At 60.2% G+C, this 27,258-nt stretch overlaps 1 protein-coding gene across 3 annotated transcripts in view; it reads left to right on the top strand.

Annotated features, from left to right (window-relative positions):
* Positions 1-26,559, top strand: part of KCNQ1 (potassium voltage-gated channel subfamily Q member 1) — a gene marked incomplete at both ends in the record, with an annotated part of 346,929 nt that extends 320,370 nt beyond the window's left edge. For all 3 annotated transcript variants that reach the window (XM_082660290.1, XM_082660289.1, XM_082660288.1), the window contains one exon: positions 26,329-26,559. In XM_082660290.1, the coding sequence (XP_082516416.1) occupies positions 26,329-26,559 (231 nt within the window). The remainder of the gene's footprint in view (positions 1-26,328) is intronic.
* Between the last annotated feature and the right edge of the window lie 699 nt (positions 26,560-27,258).

The raw sequence follows: 27,258 nt of genomic DNA, 5'->3' as shown, positions 1-27,258 counted from the left end.
TGCTGCTGTGGAGTGTGGGGTGCACAGCCCAGAGGTGCTCAGGGTATGAGTCATGTGGGACCCACAGAGGCTCAGGACACAGTACTTGGTGAAGGCACTTGGCAGGGCTCCCACTGAAGCATCCCAGCCTTCTCTTGCCTGAACCCTGGTGCTCTGTCCCCTGAAAGGCCCAAGAGCTCATCTGAATGCCAATCTATATCCATGGGTTGGTTCAACCTGGGAACACCTGAGCCCATGTACCTCCTGATCCTGGGATCCCTGGCTCCCATCAACCTTAGCTCTTTGGCTGCCTCTTGTCCCTCTGCCCACACTCTGTGCACCTGTCTGTCCATCCCTTCCAACTGTTCCATCCCGAGGTCACCTCCCACTGGTGCAAGAAACATGGCTGAGTCAGGAAGGATCTGACTGAGTGTGCTGAGTTACAGTAAAAATCAGATCAGTTCCATGGGGATCCTCTGGGTGCCTACTGTGTGACTGGCCGTGAGTTGGGGGGTGGTGAGAGGGGGGGAGGCGGTGAAAGGATGGAGACAAAACATAGCAAACCAGAGTACAAGTGAGGCCAGGCAAAGTTGGCATGAGCCCAACCCAACCCTGCCCCTGGGCAGGCTGGGAACTTGGGAATGGGAGACACACACCCGAACCCATCAGCCCACAAATGAGAGTATAAATCCAGTTGAAAACACACCAAGGGACTTCCCTGGTGGTCTAGTGGTTAAGGCTCTGTGCTTCCACTACAGGGACACAGGTTCAATCCCTGGTCAGGGAACTAAGATCCCGCAAGCCATGAAGTGTGGCCAAAAAAAAAAAAAAAGAAAGAAAGAAAGAAAGAAAGAAAAGAGAACACACAAAAACAGGGGCCAGATACCAGATCATGTGAGCTAGAGCATTGCTTGACTTCCTAAGGTCGAACTGTCCTTGAATTCCTGGAATATACATGATCTTGACTCTGCTAGGCTGCTGAATTCCATCTGCTAGTTTACAGTTTAGGATTTGGGCATCTGTGTTTATAACTGGCTTTGATCTAGAATTTTCTTATATTTCCTTACCCAGTTTTGGTGCCTAGTTTTATCTAATAAGATAAGGTGGTCAATGTCCCATCTTTGCCTATAACTGGAACACTTCGTGTGAGATTGATGTTATTTGCTTCTTGAAAATATTGTAGAAATAGCTCAAAAAACTTAGAACCTTCACAAGGAGGGTAGGTGACTATCATTTCAATTTCCTCAATGGGTTTTTGTTTATTAGGATTTTCTATTTCATAAGCCACTTTGGACAATTTTTCCTTGAAAATTATTTATCATGTTGAGGTTTTAGTTTTATGGACATAGAATAATATATCATAATAACATAATTATTCAATTCACTCTGCATGTGTAGTTATTACTCCCTTTTCATTCCTAATTCTTTGTTACTTTACTTGCTTAACGTTAATCTATTTTCTTGACTCTTCAAAAAAACAGTAGTTTGTTTTGTCGATCAATTCTATTTTCAAAAAATTTTTCTTTGTTTCGTTAATGTCCTCCTTTATCCTTTCTTATTCTTTCCTTGTATTTATTTTGGTGTTCTTTTTCTAGCCTCTTGAATTGAAAGCTTAGCCCATTTGTTTTCAGACATCCTGATTTTTAGAAACTGCTATAAATATTCCTCTGAATACCTTTTTGGCAGCATCCCACAGATTTTGATATGTCATACTTTCATTGTGAATCTGTTTTAAATAAATTTAATTTCCATTTTATTTTCTCTTTAACCGAAGAATTATTCAGAAATATATATATTTTAACTTCCAGGTGTATCAGCTTTGTTGCTCTCTTTTTGTGACTAGTTTCCAATTTTATTTTAAGGTATAGACTTTTTCAAATTTATTGACTTTTCTTTTAGGGCCTAATAAGGTCATTTTTGTGAACGTTCTGTGTACATGTGGAGGCAGCAGAGCCTTTTCTGTTAGTTGAGTCATTCACTTCCTCTACATCCTTATTTTGTTTGTTCATTTTTCCCACTGTGACATGTCAGCTTCTGAGAGATAGGTGCATAATTGCCAATGATATTGTGGATTTCTTGGTTTCTTGGTTTAGTTTGATTTTTTTCTGTTCTGCACTCTGGGCCCTTAAAGTCCGGGCACATGTGTGTCCTTCCCTCAGGTGTGTGCAGTGGTCTCTGCTCCCCTCCCTCCCTCTGCTTCTTCTCTCCTTTTGGAACGCCTCTCCATCGGTTCAGGAGCCTCCAGCCTCCACATTCCCCTACCTTTCTTTCGTCCCTTACTTTTCTCTTTCTGCCTGTACTATGTCATGAGTGATCCCACTGGCTTGGCCTCCACTCACTGCTCCCCATGTGCTGGCCCGTCCTGCTCATCGGCCAGTCTCTGGAGGCTTCTCTGGCCATCACAGCAATCAGGTCTTTGATCCCCACTCCTTTTGCTGGCACCCCTTTCTATCTCTCTAAGGATGTCAGATCTAATCTAAAGCCCCCTGACTCCCTCTTCAGGCGTGAGTTCACCCCGTGGTGAGGCTGCTGTCCCACGGGGGTGGGATCAGGCTCCTGTCCCACGGGGGTGGGATCAGGATTGGTGACTCCTCATCTCGGGAGCGAGACCCTGTAGTTCAGGGAGTGGTTACCAGGTGAGCGTTGGAGCCCGGTGCTTCCTCCACCTCCCAGCTGTATGATACTAGGTGCAGAGGACATGGCTCGTGCAGGGCAGGAATGTGGCAAGTGAGGACGGAAAGGGGACCAAGGGCCTGGCAGGGCGAGGCAGGGGCAGCGTGGTGAGAACCCTGCACCTTGGGTCTTCACGCCAGCCCAGGGGAAGCTCTGGCCAGCTTTCAGGTGGGGGGTGGGGGTGGCGGTCGCTGTGTGATCTGAATTGTTGCTCTGGCTACGGGGGGCAGGGAGCCTGGGGGCTGGCCAGGTGGGCTCAGATGGGATGGGAGGTCATCGGGCCTCAGCTAGAGCAAAGGAGAGCAGGTGGAGAGCCCGGGGGACACCGAGGAGGAGTGCCCTGTGGAAGAGCCCCTCAAGGGCAGAATCACACAGACTCCCCACCACCACCCCAGTCACCAACAATGTCCTCTGCCCTGACTATAGTTCTAGACCATTCATGGTGGCTGCCGGAACTTTGAGGTAGGTCCTGGTATTGTCCCGCTGGAAGTCCTCATGGCTGCTCAGAGGCACTGCCCTCTTTCCCCCCTTAATCTCTTCCCCCTTACCTGCCTGGTCCTTGAGGTGTCCCCTTAAAGGGCACTTCCCCCAGGAGACCCCAATTATCCTTCACTGGAACCGTGTCCCTGCTCTACAAGCACGTATGAGCACGGTGCTCACATAACAGCCCCAGAGATGTCCCTGTCCTAGTCCCCGGCACCTGTGAACATGTGACCTCCCATTGCAAAGGGGACTTTGCAGATGCAATTAAGTGAAGGCTCTTGAGGTGGGGGAACCACCCTGGATGATCCAGGTGGGCCCAATGTCATGGCAGGGGTCCTTATGAGAGGGAGACTGGAGGTTCAGGGTCAGAGGAGGGGCTGGGATGACAGAAGCAGAGGTCAGAGAGGAGAAAAGATGCCACATGCTGCTTTGAAAGCAGAGGCAGGGGCCACGAGCCAAGGATGCAGTAACCTCTAGAAGCCGGAAAAGGCCAGGAAACAGATTCTCTCCTGGAGCCTCTACAAGGAATGCAGGCCTCGTGGCACCTTGATTTTTGCCCAGTAGGCTCCTGACCTCCAGAGCAGTAAAAGAATAAACTTGTGTACTGCTAGGTTTGTGGTAACTTGTTACAGTAGCAGTGAGACACTGATACAAGCCCCAACTCCGTGATGGGCCCTGGGGTACAGCAGCGGACAAGATGGACCAGACCCCGCCCTCATGGGGGTTACCCTCTAGGAGGAAGGGGTGGGGACTTATACAGTACTGTATGTCAATTATATCTCAACAAAACTGGGAAAAGAAAAAAATAAGGAAAAAAATCATGCCGAGTGCTATAAACAGAGCTGAAGGGACCCAGAACAGGGGTTGTGACCCCACCTAGGAAGTCAGCAAAGGCATCTGAGGAAGCGCCCTGTGATCTGCACACAAAGCATGAGTGGAAATGAGCTCGGCGAAGCAGAGAGATGGAGAGAGCCTTCCAGACGGGGGCTGCACGTGCAAAGGCCCCGAGGCAGGAAGGAAGAGGCCTGCTTTGTGTATCTGAGAGGACGTAGAGGACTGAGCACAGGCCAAGGGAGTGAGTGGGGTGAGGGAGCGTGAAGAGCTGGACAGGGCTAGATCAAGGAAGGGGCACTCCGGGTGAGGACAGTGGGGCACCCCAAAGGACATTAGGCAGCGGAGCCATATGAAAAATGTTGCGTTTGTAAGATCACTCTGAAATTCAAGAGGATAATGTAATCATTAAGCCAGAACAGGATGCTATGAAAAAGAAACAGAGAACCAGAAAGAGCTCTTGGAAATGTAAAATACGCTACTGAATTAAAAACAAAAAAAAACCCAAAGAAAAACAGTGAAAGATTGAAGTCAGTCTCCCAGAAAGTAGAAGAAAGACAGAGAGACGGAAAATAGGAGAGAACAGCCAACAAGCATGGAGACTTGGTCCAAGGAGACTCAACATCCGACTACTGGACATTCCAGGAAGGGAGATGAGAGACAGCTGAGGAGAGGAAATGTCAATGGAAGGGAGAGCCCACCGAGAACCTGGACTAAAAGGGCAGCCACCGTGTCCTCGTGTCCTTCCAGAACCTTCCCAAAAACCTAACAGGTGACCTACCAAACCACAGGCCTCAGAACAGGTTGGTTTTCAGTAGAGAAGACTTACAAAGATGCCTTCAAAACTCCAAAGGAAAGCACAGTTCTATACCCAGCCAAGGTATCTATCAAGGGCGAGGATACCATAAAGGCATGTCTGAAAACACGTGAGAGTTCGTGAAATTTACTTTCCGCACCTTTTCTTAGAAAGTTATGGAGAAGGTGCTCCAGCGAAACGTGGGAGCAGGTGAGGACAGAGGAAGGCATTTCCGGAAGGCAGGCAGCAGTGGGGCCTGTGCAGGGGGATATGCCGGGGACGTCCCAGCCCAGGCACAGGCAGAGGCCAGGCTGCTCCAGGGAGGCCTCCCAGGAAGATGAACAGGGTGGACTCAGAGGCAAACCTGATACAAAGGGGCTTCTGAAACAGCAGAGGATCGCCCCAAGGTAGGCAATGCTAGAAAACAGGGTGGAGAACCACAGAGCCCATGGCTCTAAAGGAGTAAATGCTGGGCAGAGATCTCACTGTGGACTGAATGACAGTAATGGCGAAGCGATCCTGGGAAATGAGAGAGGGGATGCATAAGATGGTGTGGGAAATGAGAGAGAGGGGACGCATAAGACGGTGTGGGAAATGAGAGAGAGGGGACGCATAAGACGGTGTGGGAAATGAGAGAGAGGGGACGCATAAGACGGTGTGGGAAATGAGAGAGAGGGGACGCATAAGACGGTGTGGGAAATGAGAGAGAGGGGACGCATAAGATGGTGTGGGAAATGAGAGAGAGGGGACGCATAAGACGGTGTGGGAAATGAGAGAGAGGGGACGCATAAGACGGTGTGGGAAATGAGAGAGAGGGGACGCATAAGACGGTGTGGGAAATGAGAGAGAGGGGATGCATAAGACGGTGTGGGAAATGAGAGAGAGGGGACGCATAAGACGGTGTGAGAGAGCTCAATCCTCACCCTCCATGGAAGGAATTATATAAAGGATTCTGAAGCTGATAAATCAAGAAATAATATGGGAAGCATGTTCCTTAAGGCTGATAAGAGAACTGCCGAAGGGAAGCCTTAACAGTAGCGGCCCCCTGAATGGGACGGAGGTGTGAACGGAGGTCCAAATGGTCCTTTTTCATTATAAGCTATACAGCGAGTGCATCCTCTCGGCTACACCCACGTATACCCACCCACCCACACTCTCTTTTACAGACACACACACACACACACACACACACACACACACGTAATGAACTCTTCCCACAAGAGCTGCTCTCTGGCTGGAATGTGAGACGATCACAGGGGGACCAGAGGAGGTGGCGAGACAGGTGAGGGGCCATGGCCAAAGTCCTGGGAGAAAGGGGGAGGAGAGGACCACAGGGTGGAAAGAAAGGCGATGCAGGAGATGTTCAGGGGGTGAAATCCTCAGACTTGGGGGTGGGTTGGATATGGGGGTGGGGGTGGGACAGCATCAGGAAAGGAACCCCCCCCCCCGCCCTGGCTCTGTCTTGGCCACTCAGTGGGGGAGGGAAGGCCAAGGTGATTCCCAGGAGGGAACACGGCGTAGGAGGAGGTGACATGTCTCTGAGACGTCTGCGTGGGAGTGTCCACCTGCAGCTGGGGTATGAGGCTCAGAGGGGGGGTTGGCGAGGTTGAGGGTGGGCGGTGTGGAGCTGGCACCGAAAGAAGGGGTGTGTGAGTGAGGTCACCCAGCAAGGGATCCCGAGGGAGGAATCTCGGGCGTCCCGTCACCCTAGGGGAGGTGACTTCAGGAAGGGGTGCACTGTACCGTCGGGGGGCCCGGAAACAAGGTCTGGGGTATCCCACCGGGCGTGGTCTGACTCGGTGCTACCGCCGTGTCCACTCTGACCACAGCAGACGCTGTGCTGACCTGACCGGGGACGTGGATCCCACGGCGTGGGTCACCAGGACCCCCACGCCAGTGCATAGTAGGTTCCTCATAAATCCTGGTGGCCCGAGTGACGGGACGAGGAGGTGGGCATTTGGGGTGGGGAGCCTGGGTGTTTGTCGGTGGATAGAAGCTGCTCTGCCCAGCGAAGGGCCCGGCTGGGCAGCTGCGGGCCTGCTCCTCCAGCCACGCCTCGCCTGCACGTGGGGACAGTGCAGGAGCAGTGGCGTGTTTGACCTCAGACTGGGGCCAGAGACCAAGGTCGGATGGACCTGGAGCGGGACAGCCTTGGGCCCAGAGCTGGTCACAGAGGAAAAGGGCCCAGAAAGAGTGGGAGGTGCCGCTTCCCCGAGCTGTGGCAGAGGCCAGGCCTGAGCTGGACCCTCCCTCCTGCTGCCGCCCCAGACATCGGGCTCCCCGGGCGCGATGGGCTGCCGGGCTGCCGGGTGCAGAGCGAGACCGATGGGGAGGCCAGGGGAGGGCCCTCCCAGCCCACACGTTCTCCTCCACCCGCCTCAGCTCAGCATCCTTCCAGGGAAATGGGCGTTTCCTGCGGGAGGTTCCAGGGGCCCCGGGTTTCAGGGCGCGGGCGCGGGGAGGGGAGCGGAACTGTCCACAGCTGTCCTCTTGCCAGCATCCCTTTGGCACTGGCTGCGGGGGGCCCCGCCCTGCGTGCCCAGAGTTACACTATTGACGCTTCCTTCTTTGGGTTAGATGTCGTCTTCAACAAATATTTCCTGAATGTCTGCTATGTGCTAGGCGCTGGGAACACGGGGGAAAGTATGTGGACCTGCCCTTGAGGGAGTCGTGTTCAATGGGGCCACGGACAGTAAACAGACAATTAATTATCTTCCACAGAGAAGGAGGAAGTGCTCCCAACATGGTTAGTCATTCACACTTCAGTATGAATGAGTGTCTCCCATGCCTTGCTCAGTAACAGACTGGACCAGAGCGGCCTCACCCTCCAGGGACTAGGGCAAGGGTAGGAGTCAGAGCAGAGAGGGGGCGGGGAACTCCTTCCCACAAACGCTTCCCCGGCTCCCAAGTTCCCAGGCTGCATCCCTGGGGCCCCCGGGAGGCCCTCCCTCGGACCCACCCCCACCCGGCCTGGTCTCAGCCCCCCCAGCCGCCGCCCCCCCGCCGTACCCCCTCCCCGTACCCCCTCCTCGAGGCCTCGCCCTCCCCGCCATCCTGGAAACGATTTTGTTGTCTGCAGGGATCATGTGTAGCTGCCTGTGAGTTATAAGTCTCCGGAGCGAGCAGCCTGTTACCTAACCAGGCCCGGCTCATGCCAATGTCTTGAGTAATTATTGGGGGGCGGGGGGCCGTCCAGCCCGCAGCAGAACCTCTCCGAGGGAGTGCTATTGTTTTTCATGTCAGCTGCATTTTAAGGCTACATTTCACGTCAGCTGTGACTTGGAAGGAAAGAGGGCCCGGCCTTTGAGAAATGAGACGGGGTGGTAGAGGGCAGCTTAACCCTTTGCACCCCCCATGCGCCCCAGCTTCCCAGGGTTGCCTGACAGAGAGCAGGCTTGTCGGGGATCAGAACCCAAGGCCAGGCCCAGCGGCCGCCACTTGGCAGCGCTGATGGAAACCGCGGTGCGGTTACGCACAGACAGTCACGGAAAATCGGAGGACGGCGGCGTTGGAGGGCGAGCGCCAGGCCTGGCTCCGAGCCCTTCCCCCACGCCTGCTGCCGCACTCCTGCAGGTCTCCCCCTATCTGGCAGATCTGCAGCTGGCAGGCAAAGGGCTCTGGGGCATGTGGGGGGGGGCGCGGGGGGGGGCCAACCAGCCCACCTCACCAGCCACCGCCACCGGTGGGCCTGGGGGAGAACAGAGAGGGACGCAAGGGAAGTGGGGCTCCCCGGGCATCCCTCTTCTCTGGCCCCAGACCTGCCTCCACCCCAGATCTGTTGACTCAGTGACTCAAGCACTGACCAGAGGCCAGGAGTGGCCCCAAGTGCTGGGGAGGCCACACAGACCCCTTCCTCAGGAAACTCAGTCCAGGGAGAGATGGACAAGAAACCAGCAAGCCAAGGGGTGGGGCATGGAGTTCCGGAGAAGCAGGGCCAGGCGGAAGAAAGCAGGCGGCGGCGAGTGAGCCGTGTGGGAGGCAGGCAGGGGGTCTCCCAGGAGGTGGCATCAAAGCAGAAACCAGGGGCTTCCCTGGGCGCAGTGGTTGAGAGTCTGCCTGCAGATGCAGGGGACACGGGTTCGTGCCCCGGTCCGGGAAGATCCCACCTGCCGTGGAGCGGCTGGGCCCGTGAGCCATGGCCGCTAAGCCTGCGCGTCCGGGGCCTGTGCTCCGCAACAGTGAGAGGCCCACGTACCGCAAAAAAAAAAAAAAAAAAAAAAAGCAGAAACCAAACAAGGGAGGGTCGTGAGCTGGACAGACGTCCAGGAGCAGAGGAAGGGCTGCCCCAGCCACCTCGGCCCCTCCTGACACCTTGTGTTGCTGACAGCCAGGCTCTGCAGCCCACCCCACCCCACCCCAGGCCTTAGATGGTTCCCAAGCTTCTGGTTAAGGCAGAGGTGGATTCCCTCACTCACCTGTTCACTAAGCCATTCAACAAACCTTTACTAAGTGCAGCTGTGGGCCGGGAGCATCAGGCCCGAGGTCCTGGGGTGAAAGAGCGTGGAATATTGGGGGACAGCAGCTCGCGGGCAAGTGGGACTTGGGCAAGTGGTATGAGATGATGGGGGCAGATGGTGGCTGGTAGGGGCCAAATCGGGGCCTGGCAGCCCCCATAAGGAGTTTGGATTTGTTTTCGCTTGATCAGAAGCTGTAGGTGGGTTTTCAGCTCTAAGCCCAGAGGTGACATGCTCTGATTTACATGTTTCTGAGCTATGTGTAGAGTGGGGGGGGGGTGGGGGGGGAGGCAAAGAGAGCAGCTAGCAAGGAGATGATGGACTAGATTCAGGGCAAGGGGCTTAGTCCCAGCTGTTGCTGAGACAATGGAAGTGATGGTAGTCTAATCAAGGGAGAAATTTGCCACCCATAGGGTCCCAGCTGAGCTGGATCACCCAGAACCTGAATGTGTACAGCACTACAACAGGACCAAGGGGCCTTCTCTCTGTTTACCTCACTGTCTGAAAAGAAAAAAAAAAAAAAAAAGGTTATTTTCAATCTGGGGTTCTATACCCAGTCAAACTCTCAGGTCTGAGAGTAAATTAAAGACATTTTCAGACGTGCACAGTCAGAAGTTTTACCTACCACATACCTTTTCTCAGAAAGTTATGTGAGGATATGCTCCAGCAAAAGGAGGGGGAAACCAGAAGGGAGAAGCACGGCATCCAAGAACCAGGGGAATCCAACACATCCCCCCCCCGCAAAGAAAGAGGCCAAGGACATTCCTAACATGATGGGGGAAAGAAGGTCTAGCATTACAACTATTCAGCAGGCCTAGAGAGTAACTAATCCTTCTAGGGGGCCCTAGGAAGAAACTTCCAGAAGAAAAAAGGATAAGGCTGATAGATTGCTGGTGTTCTCAGCAGGATGGATAGAAGCTTTACAATTCTGGCAGAGTTCAAGAGCAAACTAGTGACAGATGCACTGAAAACTAAGCAAAACATAAAGGCAATTTTAACCCCAGGGAAAACAAAAAGCTATAATCATAGAAGAGCACATGACTTGGCTGAAAATAGCATTTACATAGTGATGCTGTTACATAATGTTTACATAAAATGCAAACAGTAAATATTTATTTAGCCTAGAATTGCAATGTAACTATATTGGCAGGATAGGGGAGTGGCGGGGGCAAGAGACGTGAAAATGAAATCTTGATCTCTCGTCTTCCCTGTTAGGCAGTCACTAGATAATGTCTAGAACTTCAAAAGCAAGGGGTAGACATATAAGCGTGTGGTTTAGAAATACCAAGGTAAAGGCAAGAGACAGCAGGGAGGGTTGAGGGGTTGCCTCTGGGTCAGGAATTGAGGATGAAAGATATCCACCCATGGGAGCTCTTCAGCTGGGTTTGCTGCTGGTGGTGAGAAAACTCCAGAATGGAGGAAGAAAATGGGGCGGTCTGACGGTGCCCTGGGGAGGAGGAGGTGGAGACGTGCCACTGGGTTTGGGAAGAGCAGGACAGCGGGTGCAGAGGCAGGCCAGGTGTGTCCTCATGTCACGTGTGCAGACTTGGGGCTGGCTGGTCCCCCGACAGGAGCCTTCTGGGTAGCCAGGAGGCTGGGGCTGTATGGGATGGGGCAGCGGTGAGAGAGGAGGGCTCACTGGTAGGCACCCCCTTCCCACCTTTAACTCAGGTTGACAGAGGGCCCTGGCCTCCTGCCTGTGTGGGCCTCCCAGAGCTGTGACCCAAGTGGTACCAAGGATGGTCTCCAAAGCCCCCAGATCCAGGCACTAATGGGGAACCTGCAGGCTGTGACAGAAGGTGAGCCAGGTCCTCCCAGAAGCCTGCAGACCATACCCAGTTTGGTCAGCCTGGGTGCCCCCCACCCGGGCCCAGTGTCCCAAGGAGCTCTTCCTCTCGGGCCCAGGAGCAGGAAGTGTGGGCGGGGAGCCGCAGGAAGGCCTGAATGTCTCGCCTTCAGGTCAGCCCAGGCCAGGTGGGCCGCGGGCCAGCCTGGGGCCTCCTTCCGGGGTGGAGGCTTCCCCACACTTTCACTCACCTTCCGAACATTGTGGGCCGTCCTGGGAGCCCCCACGGCTCAGTTGCCCCCAGGTCTCTGACGCACCCCCAAGGTCACCCCACCCCATCCCCTCCAGCGCCCCGGCCACTTGGCCACACACCTCGGGATCAGGGCTGGGGACCCCTAAGGTCACCTGCCTCAGTGTGACGGCTGGAATGAGGCGGGCACAAGGGTGCAGACGTGGGGACAGTGAGGGGCAGCCCTGTCACCTGCACAGCAGCCGCAGGTAGCCTGGCCTGGGGGCCAGGGGTTTGGAGATGGAACGGGGGTAGGAGGCAGATACCCTGCTGGGGAGGCACGTTTGACCCTCCACCGCCTCGTGGCGCGTCCCTTCGCATCCCTGTCTCACAGACGCAGAGACAAAGGCTCAGGGGGGTGACGCCAGGAACGCCAGGTCCCATGTTTACATGTGGCTGGGCCCAGGCTGGAGACCGGGCAGGATGGGGGCCTGTGAACCACATGGGCAAAGGCCCCAGGGCGGGACCACCGGCAACAGTAGGGAAGCGAAGCCCGGGACCTGGGGGGTTGCTGGCAGCAGAGGGGAGTGGGACCCACCAAGTGTGTCCAGATGGGGCTGGAGCGCTCGGGCCCAGCCTGGAGCCCCAGCGGCTTCCTGGCCCACCTGCTCCCCCCTCTTCCTCACCCACTTCCCGGACACTGGGTCTCAGGGTGGGGCAGAGGTGCAGCAGCGCCCCCTCAGCCACAAGGTCCCCCCACACACTGGGCATCTGCGTGGCCAGGTGACAGAGCAGGCCCCCTGGGGCCACGTGCCCCCGTGGGTGAGTCATGACCCAGGGATGCGGCGGCTCGGCAGGGGAGGTGAGCAGGCAAGGCGAGGGCGGGAGCGGCGGCTGGCGCCCCGACTGCCGAGAAGCAAAGCGCCAAGGAGGGGCCGGGGGGGCAAAGAGGGTGCGGGGCCCCGGGCCCCGTCTTCTGGGGCTGCTGGCGCCGCCCCTCCACCGAGGGCGTGGGGGACTGAGCTCCCCGTCTCAGAGAGTGTGCAGACAGGTGGGGAGGAGCCCGGCGTTCGGCGGAGGAAGAATGCGGCCCAGGGGCTTCCGGCTCAGGCTGGGGGTCTCACAGGCCGGGAGAGAACAGGCCTGGAAGGGTGTTGTCACGTGCCCAAGGTGGCGAAGGCTCACCCAAGCCCCCAGCTGGTCCTCCAACGCCAGGCAGGGTGCAGGGCTTGGTCCTGGACAGGCAGAAATCCCTGCGGCTTCCCCAGGAAGGCAGGTTCCAGGAAGGGCGCTCCAGCCCGTTCCACGTCTCCTTCCCCACAAGCCTCTTCCAGGTGCCAGGAAAGGGGCTCGAGTCCAGGTCCCGGGGTCTGGGACCCCAGCCCAGAGCCCCCCGGCCCAGCCTCCAACCCAGGTCCAGCCTCAGGGGGCCTAATTCAGGGAATCCTGTCCTAGGGGCAGGAGCCAGGAGTGGGGGCGGGGCCGGGGGTGGCCCTGACCTGGGTGTGGGCCTGGGGGGCCCGGGGCGCCAGGGGCTGCCTGCCCGTCTGGGTCAGCTGCAGCTGCAGCCCGGCCCTGGGCGGCTGAGTCATGGGGCCGCTGTTTCCAGGCCAGGACCGAGGCAGGAAAGGCAGGGAGACTGGACACGCCGGCACCTGAAGGGTGGGCAGGCGTGGTCCCCCCTGGGCTGGGGGTGGTCAGCCTGTACCCCAGCTCTTCCAGCCCCCCAGCCCTTGACACCGCCCCTGGATCCTGCTCCATGTGCCAGTTCCCAGGTTTCCCCCACTCCCCAGTGTAGGGCCCAGCACAGCCCTGGTGGAACTCTGCCCGTGTACACACGCGCACACACACACACACACAGGCACACACGTGCCAGAGCACACACACGGAGGCCAAGGCCCCCAGCCCCTCTGCTGGTTGCCCCACCTGGGGCTGACCGGGGCAGTCTGGCCTCTGGTGGCGGCGATCCACTCCTCCCGCAGGTCTTTACTTCAAGGATTCGTGCCGGGAGGGGTGCCTTTGCAGATAGAGAACCTGGGCAGCCCTGAGACAGGGCATTTAAGGGAAGACTCAGCGGTGGGCAGAGGCAGCTTGAAGCTCCTGGGGGAAGAGCCCGCCCCACAGACGCAGCAGGTGCGAAGAGCCCGCGGTGCTTCTGGGCCTGGACAGAAGGCCCACGGGGCTGGGGCGGCGAGGAGGACCCGGCCAGATCGTGATGGCCTCGGGGCCACTGCAGTGACCCTGGCCTTGACTCTGAGGGCATGGGGGGCCCCCGGTTTAACGTCCCCCTCCTGGGGCCTAAGAGTGGCCATGAGAGAGCAGGTGGGGGGCCGCTGGCAGGATCTGGGGGACGCTGGTGACCGGGCCCGGGGTGGCAGCTGCAGGGGTGGGGGGATTCTGGATGGATTTGCTGGGCCCTGAAAGTCTCCAACCTTGACCCTGTTGGGTGCCTCTGTGGCTGGTGACTTGGGGAGAGGGGGGGAAGGCTGAGCCGCCTGGGTGCACTGGGAGGACAGGAGGACAGGACGGGCGGGGGCTCCTCTCCCCCAGATCAGGGAGGAGCGGAGGAGGGGCGGGGGGCTGGGGCGGGGGAGCCTGTCTGGGAGCGTGTGGAAGGGCCCCCGCAGGGCCAGCCTCGCAGCCGACACCGATGCCAAGAAGACCGTTCCTGGAGAGCGGTGCCCTCCCCTGGGTGTGGCCTGGGGCGCACTCAGCCTCCCCGTCCACAGACGGACACTGACGACGTGGCGTCTCCAGAGCCCCGTGGAAAGGCCCGCTGCACCGCCGCCCCGGGGAGCGGGCTCCGTGGGCATGTTTCAACACGGGCGGCCTCCAAACCCGTGTTGAGTGAAAGGGCGCGAGCAGAGAGCCTAGCATCTCATGTTACCGTTCATGCTAAGCCTGCCGCGGATGGATACTGTGTCGTATGCGCGCCAGCTCGTGTTTTGAAATGGCTGGAAAGATAAACACCAGATCGCTAAGACGGTTACCTGGGGCGGGGCGGGGCGGGGCGGGGCGGGGCGGGGGGGGGGGGGGAACAAAGCCAGACGCGCCAGGTCAAAGGGGATGTTTCTTTGAAATGTTTTTACTTCTTAGAGAAAATGTTTTTGAAGAGTACTTGTATCACGCAAACCCTTTGTAAAGAGGTTCATTGAACAGCAAGGAGTCCAGCTGGGCAGAGCGTGTGGCCAGGGCGGGGGCGCACGGGCGCTGTCCTGGAGGCCGGCCGGCGTGGGGTCAGCAGGCCTCCAACTGTCCGGGGAAGAGGTTCTGGGGGCCTGTGCCGTCGGGGACCAGACGGGAAGCTGTGCAGGTGTCCGGAGAAAGGACATAGTCCAGGGCTGAGCGGGAACAGAACAGCCAAGGGCGGCCGGAGAGAGGCACGGAGAGAAGCTACCCCAAGCTGTGCGTGCGGGGGAAGCGGTCAGAGGCAACTGGGAGGTGCTGGGAGCCTGGGGGCACGCTGGGGTCTGTCCAGAGGAGCTAGGCCCTGCCCCCAGGACACTCCAGCCACGTACGCGTCAATCTCCGTTCTGAGCTGCGGCACAGACTCTGTCCCCTCCCTGCCAGGGGGCCGACGGAGGCCCAGAGTCCCCCAGGTGGTCAGGGGTCATGGACTGCCTGGCAGTATCCCCGCTTTCAGGGAGGCGGACATTTAGGAAGCAAACGATGCAAGCGGCACCTGGGCAGACCAGAGTGGCTGGAAGGGGCAGAGCAGGGAGGTGATGGCAGGCGAACCGGGGTGGGGGGTGGCGGTGTTTCTAAGGAGGAGACCCTCGCCTCGGGGCCCGAAGAATGAGACCGTCTGCTGGTTCAGGAGATGGGTGGAACGTTCTAGAAAGCGGGCCGGCAGGTGCAAATGTCCTGAGGCAGAGAGGGGGTACAGCACATCCAAGGAACTGATAGAAGCTAGTGCAGGGCAGGAAGGGGCGGTGGCCGAGGTGGGACACAAGGCCCAGACCGTGAGGGACCCTCTGGCCGAGGCGGGGCTGTGTCTTTGGCTTGAGAGCAGTAGGCGGCTTGCAGGGGTCTCACCAGGGCAAGGACGGGGTGCGAGGGGTGGAGGGAGGCCTGCTGGCTGTGGAACTCATGGAGGGTGAACCCACCTCGAGAGGCACTGCGGGCCCAGGGGTCCTGAACTGCCCACACCCTGGCTGATGGCCCCGAGATGGCGGGGGCGGGGAAGGGGGGCTGGGGGCAGCCAGGCCAGGGTAGCAGCAGACAGAGGCAGGTGGGACTCTAATGACGGAGCTGCTGGGTGGCCCCTGCCCACCTGCCCGCCGTCGCTGGGCCGCGTGTCACCCGCCTGCCCGCCCGCCGGGGCTGGGGGTTTGGCTGGGGTGGCCGGGTGCTCGCTGGCTCCCAGTACAAAGTGTTCTGCCCGGCGTCCCCCTGGCTTCCAGGACTTCGAGGCTCGTCAGAGGGGCAGCGCGGGAGGGGAAGCGGGGGAGAATCAAATGCAGGTGGGGCCTCCGCCCTGCCGCCAACACAAACACGGCCTCTCGGCTTCCAGCGCCTTTTTCCAGCCTGCCCTACATTCCCGCTCGCCCGGCCCCGAGGAGGGTGACTGAGTCGGCCAGCCTGGGGCTGCCCGTGTGGGCAGGGCAGGCAGCCCCCACTTGGCCTCTGCTGGCGGGACCCCCCTGAGGCCCCAGCTAGGGGGCTGGCCAGCCTGTTGGGAGGCCCAAGCCCCGCCCATCCTGAGCCAGGGTCTCCCCCTCCACCAGCCCACCCACCAGGTGACCGTGGGCAGCTTCCTGGCCTCTGTGTATCCTGGTCCCCACTGCCCAGGCCCCCTTCCAAGCGAAGAGGCTCCCGTGGAGCCCAGGAAGCTGTGTGCTGCCTGGGGCCCCCTGACTCTGCCACTGCCCCCTCCGTAAGCCATCCCATGAGCCTTCCTCCCCAAAGTCCAGGCAGGGCGGCCTCAGTGGGCACAGTCAGGCGGTGGTTGTGAACGACTCTGGGCACAAACGTGGCCCCCACAGAGATGCGGCTGGAGGGAGGAGGTGGCCCAGCGTGCAGGGGTGTCGACTGAGCACACGGGTAACACAGCACACACAGAGCCCCCATGGGGCTTTCGTCCTTGGGGGTGGGGGGGCGGGCAGCTAGAGACGGAAAATATAATAAATAAGCCGGTGACGTCGGTGTGAGTCCTGGAGGAAAAACAGTAGATGGAGGATGGGGGCAGGTCGCCGCGTTTAGTTCAGGGCCCGAGGAGGTCTCGTGGGGAAGTGAGCCTTGAGCAGAAATGTGGGCGAGGTGATGGTGTGAGCCACGCGAGAATCCAGGAAGACTTCCTGGCAGCGGTGGCAGAGAGAAGAGGCGGGAGCAGGGCAGAGAGGAGGCCTCATGCTGGAGCTGCCTGGGGGAGGGGTGACAGCTTGGAGCCTCGACCCAGACTTTCTTTTTATGTTCAGAGCTCAAAGTGGGGTTTCTCAGAGTTCTGAGCAGAGAAGCAAAATCTCTCAGACTGTGGGGCTGAGGGCAGAGGTCACTGAGGTTGTCCAGGTGAGAGCTGGTCCATGCTCCCCTGGCCACCTCCCTTGCTGGACCCCCGGATGGAGCCAGCAATGTCTTTCACCTCAAGAAAGAACAGCCCTGCCACCCACTAGCCACACATGTCATTAAGACCACCCTGAGTAAGACGGTTCACTGTAGAGTGCAAAGCATGTACGAAAGAATGTTCCAGCTCCATGGGGAAAAGAAAGATCCTTCAGTGAAGTGTGATGTATCGACAGGCTGATCGCTGAAAGCAGGCCTGCAGCTCAAAATCAGTCCCACACCGTTCAACGAGTGAAGGGTGAAATACAGATCTAAAAAGTCCTAGAAAAAAAATGTTTCAGGGTCGGAACTGGGAAAGCTACTCCAAGCGTGCACAAAATCTAGAAGCCGCAATGGACAAGGCAAACGACTCTGACTCCATAAAAAAGTGAAAAAGTAAATAAAATTCTGTATGACATGACCAAAAATGATAATCATAATTGCCATGAACCAATTCACATGACCAACGGCACACCAGGAACAAACATGTGTGATGTCCATGTCAAAGGACAAACTTTCTTAATATACAAAGAGCCCTTACAAGTCAATGACAAGGAAAAGGCCTGGCCAGCAGCATCCTGGGGAGGGAAGGAGCAATGGGCTTAGAGGACATCTGCCCCCCACCCCACTACTGGGGCCCTGGGAGATGGCAGAGACCTCATTTTCTCATCCAGCAAATATCTGTGAAACACCAACTCTATTCATCCCAGGTGTATTTAGTGAGCACCTACCATGTGCCAGGCTCTGGGAGACCCTCTGGGGACGTGAACGTGACAGCATGGTCAAAGGCCTGGCCGCGGTAGGGGAGCCCACTCTCAACATTTGAGCTCAGGTTATATGTTGTGGTGGAGGACAGTTTTCCAGGCAGAGGGAGTGGCAAGTGCAAAGGCCCTGAGGCAGGATCGAGAGGACTGTGCCCAGGATCTGAGAGAAGGGTGTCAGGGAGGACGGTGAGGGGGCGGCGCGGAGCTCAGGGGCTGTGGATGGAGGTGAGATTTCATTCTGGGTGCACTGGTAATTCCGCAGAGGGAGACAACTCAGCCTGGCTGCCGCTGGAGTGAATGGGAGGGGGACGGACCAGTCAAGTAGAGGCGATTCCAACAGCACAGGCCGGGGATGCCACTGGCCTGGGCAGGGGGCGTGGAGGGGGGCGGTGCTGGATTCAGAGCGTGTGCTCTCGAGAGCGGGTGGGACGTGGGCGAGCGCCAGGGGAATCCAGTGCTTTGCTCTGTGGGTGTCGGTACCACTTTCTGAGATGGGAGGATGGGATTGCGGGCAGGGCAAGTCTGAGTTCTCTTTGGGCCCTGCTGCACCAAGATGCTGTTAGACCTGCTTGCCAGTGGAGACGGGGTTCTGGGGCCCCCGGGAGAGTGCAGAGCTGAGGCGGAGCGTCGAGGGAGTCTGTGTGGAGATGGTGCCGGCAGACGGGGGTCCTTGGGCTGTGGGGTAGAGGGCCTGCGAGATTGTCCCGGCTGCGGCGGATGAACACTGGAGAGGTGGCCCTGGTTTATGATAATGATCCTGACACCCGCCCCCCTCAGCAGTCAGCCTGGACGGAAGCAATGCTGCGGGTGCCTGGCGGACCCCAGGCATCTGTGGGGCTGCCCCTGGGTGAGCGTGTATCCGTGAGGCAGGTAGAAGTTTCTTCTCTCCATCGTGACACTCTCTCAGAGGGGAGCAACCTGCACTCCTAAGGGGTGGTCAGCAAGGGTCAGCCAGGAACTGGCAGGCCCCCAGGAGGGTCTGGGGTGACCAGGACCTTGACCATGCTGTGCCGAGGACCCAGCTGAGGCATGGCTGACTCTGGTGACGGCTCAGATCACCTGCCACCCAGCAGCCAGACAGTGAGAGATTTGAGGGACAGTGGCTAGGACAGAGGCCTTGGTCTACAGCCTCTGAAACGCCCACCCTGGCTGATTCATGACGCTAAACCAATGCACCAGTCCCAGGGGCCAGGGCGCAAGTGGCTGCCACATCGCCCACCTCTTCTGGCCAAGGTTCACCCCCTGCCTGGACTCCACCTGGGCAGAGGACCCTGGGAAACAGGCAGAACGGCTGGTGTGTCGGTGACCAGGGGTTCCAGAGATGGTGGCATCTATCTCCCAGTTAGGAGAGTGCGCTTGGCACCCGACAAAGCCCCCACTGCTCGCCCGCTGAGCTGCCCCATCCCAGCAGCATCACCGCCTGGTGGAAGGGTGCTCACCTCTGTGGCACGTGCAAAGGCCCAGGGGCCCAGAGGTCCAGGCAGATACACTTGCACCCTTTGGCAGCTCAGGGAATGATTTGGTGGACGGTACAGGGAATTGTGCAAAACCACACCCGGGGCGGCGCGTGCACTCTTGCACATGCAGTCTCCCTGCCCTTGTAAAGCCTGAGTACTCGCGTACACACACGTCTTCACGTATACGTGCCAACTGGCCCTCAGGCCACGCTGCACACAGGCAAATTACTAACAATAATTACAGTAAAATGGTCAACAGGAGACTTAATCAGAATTTGCCAGATGCCAAGCACTCTTTCCAGTGGTTTCCTGCATTAATTCATTCAATCCTTACAACATCCTGCTGAGGGAGATTCTACCAGCATCCCCATTTTACAGATGGGGAAACTGAGGTTCAGAGAGGCCAAGTGATTCACCCAAGGTCACCCAACCAGGAAGCGGCAGAGGCAGGACATGAGCCCAGGCAGCCTGTCTGTGTGCCCAGGCCCTCCCCGCAGGCTCTGACCCGCTGCCCTGCGGCCCGCACACCCAAGACGCGTCCCTCCCCAGGGCCCCCCACAGACCGGCGTGCACACGTCCCGCTCCGGCCCGCATGCCCAGCGCACGCCCAGCCCAGCAGGCTGTGGGCCAGGCTCCGAGGCTGTGTCCTCATCGGGCTGGGTGCACCGTGCACCGCAGGACAGAGAGCTCGGCGGGCCGGCCGCCCTGGGGACTGGCAGTAAAACCTCGGCAGCTAGAAAACGGGCTGATTTTTCTCCAAGAGCTAAAGCACTAAAACAAAGTCATAAACACAATTACACCGTCTCCTGCCATAAATTACAATGTTATGAAGCGCTGTGATCTATTTCCACTCATACCCGGCTCTGTGAGACCGGCCAGCCCCACGGGCTCTAACGAAAGGATGATTTATGGGTGCTGTTCCCGCATTCTCGCCGTGGGGGAGGGGCGTTCCCAAACTCCCAGCGCCAGGGGCAGGGCCCTGGGAGCGGGGGCCAGGCTGCCCGCCGGGCAGGGACCTCCCCCCAGGACAGCTGGCCCTAGGCAGGCAGGTACCCTGCACCACCGCCCCCTTCCCCCTTGGCAGAAAGGTTCCCCGGGGGCTCTGGCGTGGAGGCTCTGAGCTGTGTAGCGCCCACCATAATCGTTCCACAAATGTGAACAGGGCCCTCTGTGTACCACCAAGGACAGGCAGAGGAGTGGGGCTCCTGGAGCCCAGTTCCAGTGGGAGAACCAGCTAAGGAGTGAGCAGACACAACCGCAGGCCAGCAGCCCTGGAGCAAATAAGGACCAGCGTGGGGATGGTGGGGGGCCGTGGCAGAAGGAGGGACATGGCCGCGATCAGTGCTTTTGGTGAGGTCCGAGGGTGGAGGGTGGCTGATGTGGGCAGGGGAGCCGCTGGGGAAAAGGGCCTGAGGCAGGCGCGTGCTGCCATGTTTGGGGGCCAGCAGAGCGGCCTGGAGTAAATGCAGAGGGAAGAAGGTGGGGGAGGCCGTAGAGCAACGGGGGACAGGTCTAGGGCCACAGGTGGGACTCAGGCTTCTCCTGGCAGTGAGGGGGGAGCTCAGGAGGCTGTGAGTAGGGCAGCGATGTGACCTGGTTTGTGTTTTGAAAGGACCACATTGTGGGGGAAGGCTACCTGGCAGGCTACTGAAATAGTCCTAGCATAAAAAATTGGCGGTCTGGCCTGGGCTGGGAGCAGGGGTGGGCAGGGGGTTCCCAAGTTCTGCTGACAGTCAGAATGTGGAGCAGGGTGCGGGATTTTGGAGTGCTTTTCTGGGATGAGGAAAATGTGCGTGGAACAGGGTGGGTGCCGAGAGAGAGAGAGAGAGAGAGAGAGAGAGAGAGAGAGAGAGAGAGAGAAAGAGAGAGAGGGCTCGACAGAGGTGCAGGAAAACCATGGTTTTATGGTCTGAGTTCAGGCCTGAGGTCCCCAGGGATCAAGCGTGCGGGTCTGGGGTGTGTCCCTAGCCTGAGCCTGGGTGCTTAGGGTGAGAGGAGAGCAGAACACAGCTGTCACATCAGGGTGGCCCTCCTCCTGCCATGGTCTAGCAGACACCAGGACGCAGTCAGCGTCCCCCCACCTTGGCGCTTTCTCTCAGTGGCATCCGTTGCCCTAGATGTGGGGGTTCAGCATCACCTGCATGTGCTGGAAGGCACAGGGGGCAAAGGTCACAGGTCACCGTGACCCCCTCCCTCACCAAGCAGCGGCTTGCAGAGGGAGGGCCAGGGCCAGGGGTAGGGCAAGAAATGGCATTCTATGGAGATGGAGAACCCAGAGTCCCGGGGGCTGGGATGGGGGGGGGGCCCAGGACCACCACCTGAACCCCACCGGGCAGCCACGAGGCCCGGGGGGTGCAGTGTCACCTCTCAGCCTGAGTCCTTCCTGGGTCCAGCAGGCCCGTCGTCCAAGGCTGTGGCCGGGCTCCAATGGGGGTGGGAGCGGGCACTCCTCCCACCGGTCAGAATTCACTCACCATACCCTGCGTCCTGCCCCGTGCTGGGGGCTCCTCACAGACTGTATGTTTGGGAGGGGCCAGGGTGGACTGCCCACCCAGGGCACTGTGAGGTGTGGCCGGGGCCCTGCACAGGGAAGGCGGGTTTCAGCCCTGAGCTGTCCAGCGCGGGGCTCCCTCTCTGGGCGGCCAGGATAGGGACAGGGGTGGAGGTGTGGCCGGCTCAGCACCCCTGCCATGGACCACTGGACCTGCCCCGGCTATGAGCAGGCCCCACCTGGTCCCTCCAAGCTGCATGCAGGGACTCAAGGCCCACTGTGTCCCCGGGCCTCAGCTGTGTCGCCTGTCTAATGGGCTCAGGAGCAGCGGGGAGCAGGGGCTTGTGACCTGGGCAGTGCTGGGCCTTGCAGGTGCCGCAGGCCTGTGGCCAGGGCAGAAGGGGGAGATAGGCCAGCAGCAGCCCCTCTGCAACCCCTGCTCCCTGGCTGCTTCGCTCCCGTGCTCCCTGCTGTGTGTGAAGGGGTGTGAAGGGGGCAGAGCCGTGTCGCAGGGCGTCAGGAGGACTGAGCGGGCCTGTGCACAGACACACTGAGCAGTCATGGCCATGTCCCTGCGCCTGTCGCCGGCATGTGGGCTTGGGCAGGGATCCCCGGAGCTTCAGGCCCCGGCGCACCCCATGACATACTGGGAACCCCCAACTCCCAGCAGCCCAGCTTGGCCCCAGGGCTGGCATCCAGCTCAGTGCCTGGTGTTTTTTGAGCATTGCCCCCGAGAGCGGCTCAGTGACTCTTGGTCCGGCACAGTCTGCACACAAGAGGAGAGCCCAGAGGTCTTTTGCCCTGTGACCCTGCAGAGGGCCCTGGGCTGTCCCAAGGGGAGCCCTGCCTCCCCCTTTAGATGTTGACCACGGGGACCCTGGGGCACCACGAGCTGCCCCCCAGGGCAGGGGACTCCCTCCCCGCGAGCCCCAGGCCTCGGTGTCTCCCACCCCTGCCCGTCTTTGGCCAGTGTGGCCGAGACAGCCCAGGGCTTGCACGTGGCCAGGGCCATCAGCGGGTCCAGAGCTGGGATCAAGGCCGAGCAGGTTCTGCAAAAATTTCCCTTGAAAGACTCTTTTTCAAGATTTTCTTTTGAAAACAAATTCATAAGCACATCAAACAGGAATCCCGTCCCCTGGGTTTGTCACCACCGCCCGGGGCTCTCTAACTGGTTGTTATTCTAATTGCTTTTTTTCTCTTCCGAGGGCCGGGAGTCCTCTTATGGTTATTAATTTGGTGAATGGAGGCAGGGAACAAGGGAGCTTTTGTTGGCCTTGCCCTTTGGTCACTATCAAATTGCAAATAATGACGAGATCCAAGATCCCCAAAACTGATGTGCCCCAGCGGCTCCCGGGGAACGCCGTCCCGGTCCCCGAGCGGGCACTGCCTTCCTCTGCGGGTGACAGCGCCTCACCTGGGCACCTGCCCGGAGGCACGCGCTTCTCTGCGGCTGGGGATCGGCTCAGGCCGCTCCCTCCGGCCGAATGAAGTGCTCACTGGGTGTCACCATCGAACATGAAGCAAGATAAAGGCGCTCTCCTTGGGAGGAGGAGAACCCAGGGCGGGGGGACCCAGGGGCCATCTCTCTGGGACGTGCTCAGCCCTGGAGAAGCGTGGCAGGTGTGAGTCACGCTCACAGAGCCCGCGGGCACGGGCTCCTACACGACTGTCCTGCTCCATCCTCAAGAACGCCCCCCACGGGAGGAGCAGCATGCCCCCACTTCCCAGCTGAGAAACTGAGGCCCAGGGAGGACAGCACAGCGGCCAGGTCTCAGCGTGGGATCTGACTTGGCCTCCTGGACCAGCCTGACCAGGCTCACCCCACACTGTGGGGACAGGGGATCAGTCGCTGAGAAGGACAGAAGCCCACCCGGGGAAGAGGCCATCACCGGGCCCCAGGGGCCGGGCAGTGCAGGGCAGGCTCAGGCAGCCCAGAGCCAGCGACGAGCAGCAGACAGCCCCGGGGGGCGTGTGGCGCCGAGGTCAGCCACCGAGGTCGGGCGGCCGGGGTGGGGGGGAGACATGGCTCCACAGGACTTGGCCCACCAGTGATCACCACGCCCTGAAGCCGGACCAGGCGGGTGACTCCAAGGATCCCCACCCATCAGGCTGGGGCTGGGCAGGCGGGAGGACCCTGCAGGGGGCCAGGAAGACCCAGGGGGACCCCGAGGGTGGCCAGAGGACCAGAAGGACTCAGCAGGTGGCCGGGGGGCCTTGGCAGGAGTCTGGTTTGGCCTGCGGGCTGCCCCACTTGCTCTCTCTCCCGTCCCATCAGTGGCGGCATGTTAACCTCCTCCCCAGACCCGCTCCTCTCCTGTGCGAGAAGGAGGGGGAGGCGTGAGGCCCAGGCTTTGGGCCGGCTCTGGGATTCTGGCCCAGATCCGAGCTCGCCCCCGGCGCCCCTGCCACCTCCAGCAGTCTGGCTAATGGGAGCATGTCCCCTGGGACCAGGGAGCCCGGTGAGCCCCCCCAAAGCCCCATCTCCCATGAGCAGCAGCCCAGGGGGCCGAGGTGGGCTTGAGTGCCCCAGGTGGCCCCCTGAGGGCGAGCTCGGCCTGGGGCCAGCCTCCCGCCTGCTCCCAGTGGGGGCTGTGCTATCAACCCCCTGGGATGCGCCCCCTCTCCAGCCGTGCCCGGCAGCCCCACCCCTTCCTGAATCCCAGCCATTCTTCCATTTCCTTTTTTCCCAAGAACACCCTATAAAGGCTTCCATACCCACTTGCCCTGCTGGGGGCTTCAACAGATGTTCAAGTGGCATAAAGTGAAAATTTATGAAACCACAAATTTTCCTCTGTAATGTACTTGGTGCTCTAATTGGTGCCAAACCAATCAATACCCAAGCCGGGGCCTGCACAGCGGAGCAACAGGAAGCTCGCCCGCACCAGCCTCGTGCAAGGCTCGCTCCAGGCTACCAGGCGCGCAGGGTCCCCCACGGGTCTCCCAGGGCATAGGCGGGCAGCGGGACTGGGGGCCCGGCGGTCTTGGGCCGAGGAGAGGGTCCTCCCCAGCCCCCCTTGGCTGGGCTGCCAGGGTCCCAGCCAGAGACCCCAAACGAGACTCTTCTCCTGGGGCCTCGGGGCCTGCGTCTGTGGGTGGCCTCAGCATATGGTGGGACTAGGGTGTCAGGGAGGCACCCGGGGGAATGCAGGGGTGGGGAGAGCTGAGTGAGGGCCTCAGGCTCTAGCCCAGCTAAACCAGAGAAGCTCTGCACCCCCTTCCCTTTATAGCCTGGGCTCCGGTATCAGATGTGTCTGAGAAAATAGGTTAGGCCCCCCTGGCCTGGCTGAGGGGGCCTCAGACATGCAGCTGTCCCTGTCCCCGTCCCCAGGCCCAGGGGCAGGGGAGGAGGTCTCAGTCCCCCGCGCAGGGGAGCCCAGGAGGCCCCAGGAGACAGCACTGGCCTCAGTGCTGCAGCCGCCATTGTGCGAAGCTGGGGACGTGGGTCACAGGCCCCACCTCACAGGCAGCCGTCCTGATAGGGGGGCTGTTGCCCCACGCTCCAGCCCCCATCCTGCCCTACTTGCTGCTGGGTCTCGAGAGAGCCCCGTGGCCCCAACTCAGGAGAGAACCCTCCCCTGCTCCCCCTCAGCCAGCCCTGCCCTCCCCCTGACTCAGCGTCCACCGTCCACCGTGGGAGAGAGGCTGTGGACTGCCCCACCCGCCTCTGAAGCCCAACCCGGGCCAACCCGGGGACCCAGCTCCACAGCATTTGTGGCCTCTTCAACCCACAGCATCTTCCCCGGGGCCGACCCGCTTGGCCAGCACCCGGCTCCGTCCGGTCCTGGGGTGGGGATGTTGCCGCCAGCCGTGGGGCCCAGGTGGGTCCTGGGGCAGTCTGGCCCAGGGCGGCTCAGAGCACACACATCGCGGACCGTGTGTGTGTCCAGGTGGACGGCCGGCCCCAGCCAGCCCGGCCTGCCGCGTCCGCAGCCCCGGCGTTGACCCCTGGCGGAGCCGTCCCCGGGCGTCTACCCCAGCCACACTCTCCCCCGAAGCAGCTCTGTGTTCTCGCAGCTTGGCCCTTATCGGTGACCATCTGGCCACCTCCGCTCCCTCCCCCATCGTTTCTAGTCTTTCCAGTGTTCCAGGTACCCAAGGCGGGTATTATTTTCTGACGGAGACCCTGGGGGAACCACCCCCAAGGGCACTGCAGGCCCCAGGGTGAGCCACGCCTCATGCCGGCTCATGCCAGGACGTCTGCTTCACCCCTGCCCCTGCTCTGAGGGCCCTGGGGTCCTCTTCCCACCCCCGGGGCTCACTCCAGCCCCACCCCATCTTGGCCATCCAGCAGCCCCTGCTAAGTACCTGCAGCCCCAGGTCCATCCTCCATCCACCTCCCCTCCAGCTTCATGGGGCGACCCCACCTCGTGGGGTGGGCAACCCCAGTGCTCAGCGTGGGAAAGGCCTTTGGGAAAAGCATGGTGGGCGTGTGGCCCTGGCTGACCCCTGGGGATTGGTACAGGTTTGGGGGCTCAGCTGGGAAGATGGGGGTGCCCCTGCTGAGTTGGGGACTGTGCCCGGCCTGACAAGAGCACCCTGAGGCACAAACCCTGTTGGTGGGCATGGGGGTGGGGGTAGATGGCAGGGGAGGGGCCCCGCCCTGCTACCTGCTCAGCCACTGGGTCTCAGGTGAGGGCTGCAGAGCGGGGCTCCCTCCACGCACGTGTGTGCACACGTGCAGACTTGCACAGGGGCCACGGACGCACACACACGTGCACGCGCGCGCGTTCCACACACACAGCCGTGACCAAGGCCAGGCCCCGTCCCTCCCCTGGCCCTCAAGGAACCCAGGCCTTGAGGCCACCTGCACACCGCCCGGCTCACCTCTGATCCTGTCCCCGCAGGTGACGCAGCTGGACCAGAGGCTGGCGCTCATCACAGACATGCTGCACCAGCTGCTCGCCCAGCACCACGGAGGCTCCCCGGGCAGCCGGCCTTCCAGCGGGGGCGGGGCCCAGGTGGTCCAGCCCCACAGCGGTGGCTCTATCAACCCCGAGCTCTTCCTGCCCAGCAACGCGCTACCCACCTACGAACAGCTGACCGTGCCCCGCGGGGGCCCCGACAAGGGCTCCTGATGGGGGCTCGGGGCCCAGGCCTGAGAGGGGAGGCCCGGAGGAGCCCTGCCCGGCCCACCCCACCTCCCACTCAGCACAGGCACCGCTAGGCCTCAGCCCCCTCTCGAAGGCCCGAGACGGCAGTCCCGCCCTCCAGGGCCCCAGACGCCCGGTGGATGACAGGGCCCTGCGGCCTGCCTGGGGGGCTCAAGACCGCCTCTTCCAGCCAGCGGGTACTAGAATTTGGCTGGGTGCTGGGAGGAGGGGCCTCTCGGCTCCAAGACCGGGGTCCCCCCATTGCCTGCCTGATACTCGGGACAGAGCGGCAGGAGGTCAGGCCGGGCATCCCAGGCACTTGGTCTGTCCCATGTATGGCCAGGGAGCCGCACAGCTGTGTGCAGGCCCCGGGGCATTCCTGAGGGGAGACAGAGGGACGGCCTGGACAGGGTCTGTGAGGACCCCACCCCCAGCCTCAAAGCCAGGCCCAGGGGGACCCAGGGAGAAGGCAGGCCAGGCAGGGCAGGGCAGGCCCAGCCCATGCCGAACAAAGGATGCCCACGGGCAAGGCCCAATCAAGGCCCCCCCGGGCCTGGGCCTGACTCCCTCAAGCTCCAGAGATGCTGACTCAGGCCAGGAGCTGGCGGGGAGCTGCTCCTGAGGCCACAGCTTCCAACGGGAGGGACGTGTCCACCGCTGTGGCCAGAGCTCTTCACTGGGGGT

Source organism: Grampus griseus (genome assembly GCF_964374135.1).
Source record: "Grampus griseus genome assembly, chromosome: 8".
In the NCBI taxonomy this organism is placed as follows: domain Eukaryota; kingdom Metazoa; phylum Chordata; class Mammalia; order Artiodactyla; family Delphinidae; genus Grampus; species Grampus griseus.
This window is presented reverse-complemented; position numbering and strand designations above follow the sequence as displayed.